The following is a 2945-nucleotide window of genomic DNA, read 5'->3' on the forward strand; positions in this document are numbered from 1 at the left end:
AAATTAATTAATGTATAACCAAGCAAAAATAAATATCTGAATTCAATATGTGAACTGGTTTATTATTTCAAATATATAACATTGGATTGATTTTAATTTATATTTATGTAATATTAGCATAGAGTATACGTTGTCACGGAAATATGTCTACACGGGCACGGTTTTTTTACTTAGGAACTCAGTTATTTTTGTTTGTTTTGATTTTTTTCTTCATTTTTCCATTAAATATTTGTTTGTCGATTTCAGTTATTAAATGTATTGTTTAGTATCAATGCCAACCTTCCAGTAATTCAGTTTCGGTCAGCTTGTTAAATATGTGTATGATTTATTCTCCTCTCCCTGGCATGGAGGGTGGTTAAAAGTGGAAGTTTTTTTGGTGTGGCATACACAAAATTGTCAGAGAGATGGAAAAAATTGGTAGTAAGTGATACATACTTCATATATTCATTTGTAATTTGATTGTTATTATTATTATTGGTACGACAGACCGTAGAGATCCAAGGCCTCACGCGATGTACTGGATGGAAATACATCGCATGTTTCATGACGAGGTTTTCATAGGATGGGTTTGTCACTGCCATGCCTATTTTTGTAAGTGCCACCCATTGGCTGACGGGCCTCATAAATGCCCAGGGGGAGGCTATGAGTGAGTATTGTATAATTATATGCTTGAAAAAATCCCAGATAGGGCCGCAACCTTTGGGTTGGCAGACAGGCGCGCTACTGCCACCCTCCATTTGTACTTTGATACATACTTCAAATAAAATATTGTTTTTTCATTCTCATAGAGTAAAAAGATATTTTCTTTACACTTCTATCTAGTCTTAATGTAGTTAAAATGCGATGTTTTATTAATAGTAATATTAATAATGTGAAATAATTGTTTGTAGGTCTTCCACCTTCTGGCAGTTGGCAAGACTTAAAGGATCATATGCGTGAAGCTGGGGATGTGTGTTTTGCCGATGTTTTTAAAGATGGTACTGGAGTAGTTGAATTTCTACGGTATGATGATATGAAGTATGCATTTAAAAAGTTGGATGATTCCCGTTTCAGATCTCATGAAGTAAGTATAAAATTTCAATATGTTTTTCCATATATTTTATTTATTTATTTTTAAAAATTTTATTTAAACAATAAATAAAAAGTTATTCACTCCTGTAAGTTAAAGTGATACAGTAATAATTAAACTGTGTAAATGGATAGTCATTTTCAGTGATTTCAATTTTAGCTGTATTAAGTAAATAAATTCCATTTCCATGCTTTACTACAGTGTTTTATAGAAAGCATTTTTTCACTTCAATCTTTTTCCTAGCTCCACTCTATCTAATTTATTTTAGAGCATAAAGTGCATTGTTTCCATTTTGTAGATTTAAGTCAAGTTTTAAACAGTCTTTCTGAGCAAATAAGTCAGCATTCACTCTTTATCTGACTTTTATTAATTTATTTTCAATAGATCTGAATAAATGTTCTCCCTTCCTTAAAATGCTGTAATAAACATAAAAACCAGTTCATAGGGTGAAAAGGAGTTTATTTCAATTTACATTTTTAGATATTACTTAAAAAAGAAAAGATTGATTTGAAAGGTTAAACTTACACTTAAAAAAAGTAAACTGTAACAATATATATTCTTCTGAAATATAATTCTTATTTCCTTATAATAATTTAAAAGTCACTATAATTTCTTTTATTGACTCATACTACAATTTGGTACTTCTGGTACCAAAAAACTTTCTTTTTTATCACTTCTTTGTCATTCTGGGACAACTGAAACTGATGACATAGACGGCTAATAGATAAGCCTAGATGTTTACACGAATAGAGCCAGATAAGGCCAGTCATAGCACAAAGAGAAAGAAACTTTTGGGGCACCCTGGGTGCCCCAAAAGTTTCTTTCTCTTTGTGCTATGACTATATATATATATATATATGGTCTGAGTCAGCTGTTATTTTGATGTCAGCTGACTGAGGGGATCAGCTGATCGAGGGTTAATAAGAGATGTAGCGAACACAATAAAGCTAGTATTTTATTCCTTCTTCTCTTTTTTGACATTTTGCTTCCGCCAATACTTAACTGGTGCTAAAACCCGGGACATTAAATACTGGAATAATATTTACTTTAAAGAAGATTTTTTTTATTGTAGTTTTCTCAGCTTTCAATATTTTTTTTCTATTCTCTCATTTTTTAAAAAATAATGGCTGGTAAGGGCAACGATATCATTAGACAAGCAGTCTTGAACTTGGAAGCTTTATACCAAAATGGGGTTCAAAACCCACCACCCATGGAGGTGACTCCTCCACCCCCGGAGGTTGCCCCACTACCGGAAATGTCTCTAGTGGGAGCCCACGCCACAACACTTGAGTGGGTAAAAGTACGCACAGCAACTGCCCTAGACTTGAGGAAGGCCGTTTCTGACCTCGAACGATTTACTGGGGAAACAGGAGAATTGAGCCACTTCATTAAAGGGGTGACCGACTAATAAGCTGAATTGAAGCAAAGTCTATCGAAAGTCTACTCAATAGTGAAGATGCGGAGGCTTTAAAAGCAGTGGTCGTCTACAGAGTCAAGAGGAGCATCCTAAATCAAATTCAGGCTGATGAAGAGACCCCTTGGAGAGTTATCAAGGAAAGATTAAAGAAGGCGTTTGGAGGAGGACGGTGGGCCCCAGAGGAAGACATATTTATGATGATCCGAGAGACAAAGAAACCGAAACAATTTAGTGGACAATATGCCGCGGAACTCCTGGTTCGCTTTAACAGAATTCAAGATAAACTGAGTGAAATGATGGAAACAATTCAGGTACAAGGCCGGATGCAATTCTTATCCCTGGTGCTAAAGATACAGTTGGCAAAGGAGCTAGGGAAGAAGGAAGGATTTCCGAGAGAGCGCTCGTTTGTGGAAATAGCGCAAGATCTCATAGAAGCGAGCACTAGAGAGGTAGAGGCCC

At 35.1% G+C, this 2945-nt stretch overlaps 1 protein-coding gene across 3 annotated transcripts in view; it reads left to right on the forward strand.

Moving 5' to 3' along the window:
• Positions 1 to 2945, forward strand: part of LOC106685793 (serine/arginine-rich splicing factor 1B) — a 32671-nt gene that overhangs the window by 18143 nt on the left and 11583 nt on the right. For all 3 annotated transcript variants that reach the window (XM_014428710.3, XM_014428711.3, XM_067052360.1), the window contains one exon: positions 891 to 1063. In XM_014428710.3, coding sequence (XP_014284196.1) covers positions 891 to 1063 — 173 coding nt within the window. The remainder of the gene's footprint in view (positions 1 to 890; positions 1064 to 2945) is intronic.

The sequence above is a fragment of the Halyomorpha halys genome, unplaced genomic scaffold (assembly GCF_000696795.3).
Source record: "Halyomorpha halys isolate HHAL.00 unplaced genomic scaffold, Hhal_1.1 Scaffold744.1, whole genome shotgun sequence".
NCBI lineage: Eukaryota > Metazoa > Arthropoda > Insecta > Hemiptera > Pentatomidae > Halyomorpha > Halyomorpha halys.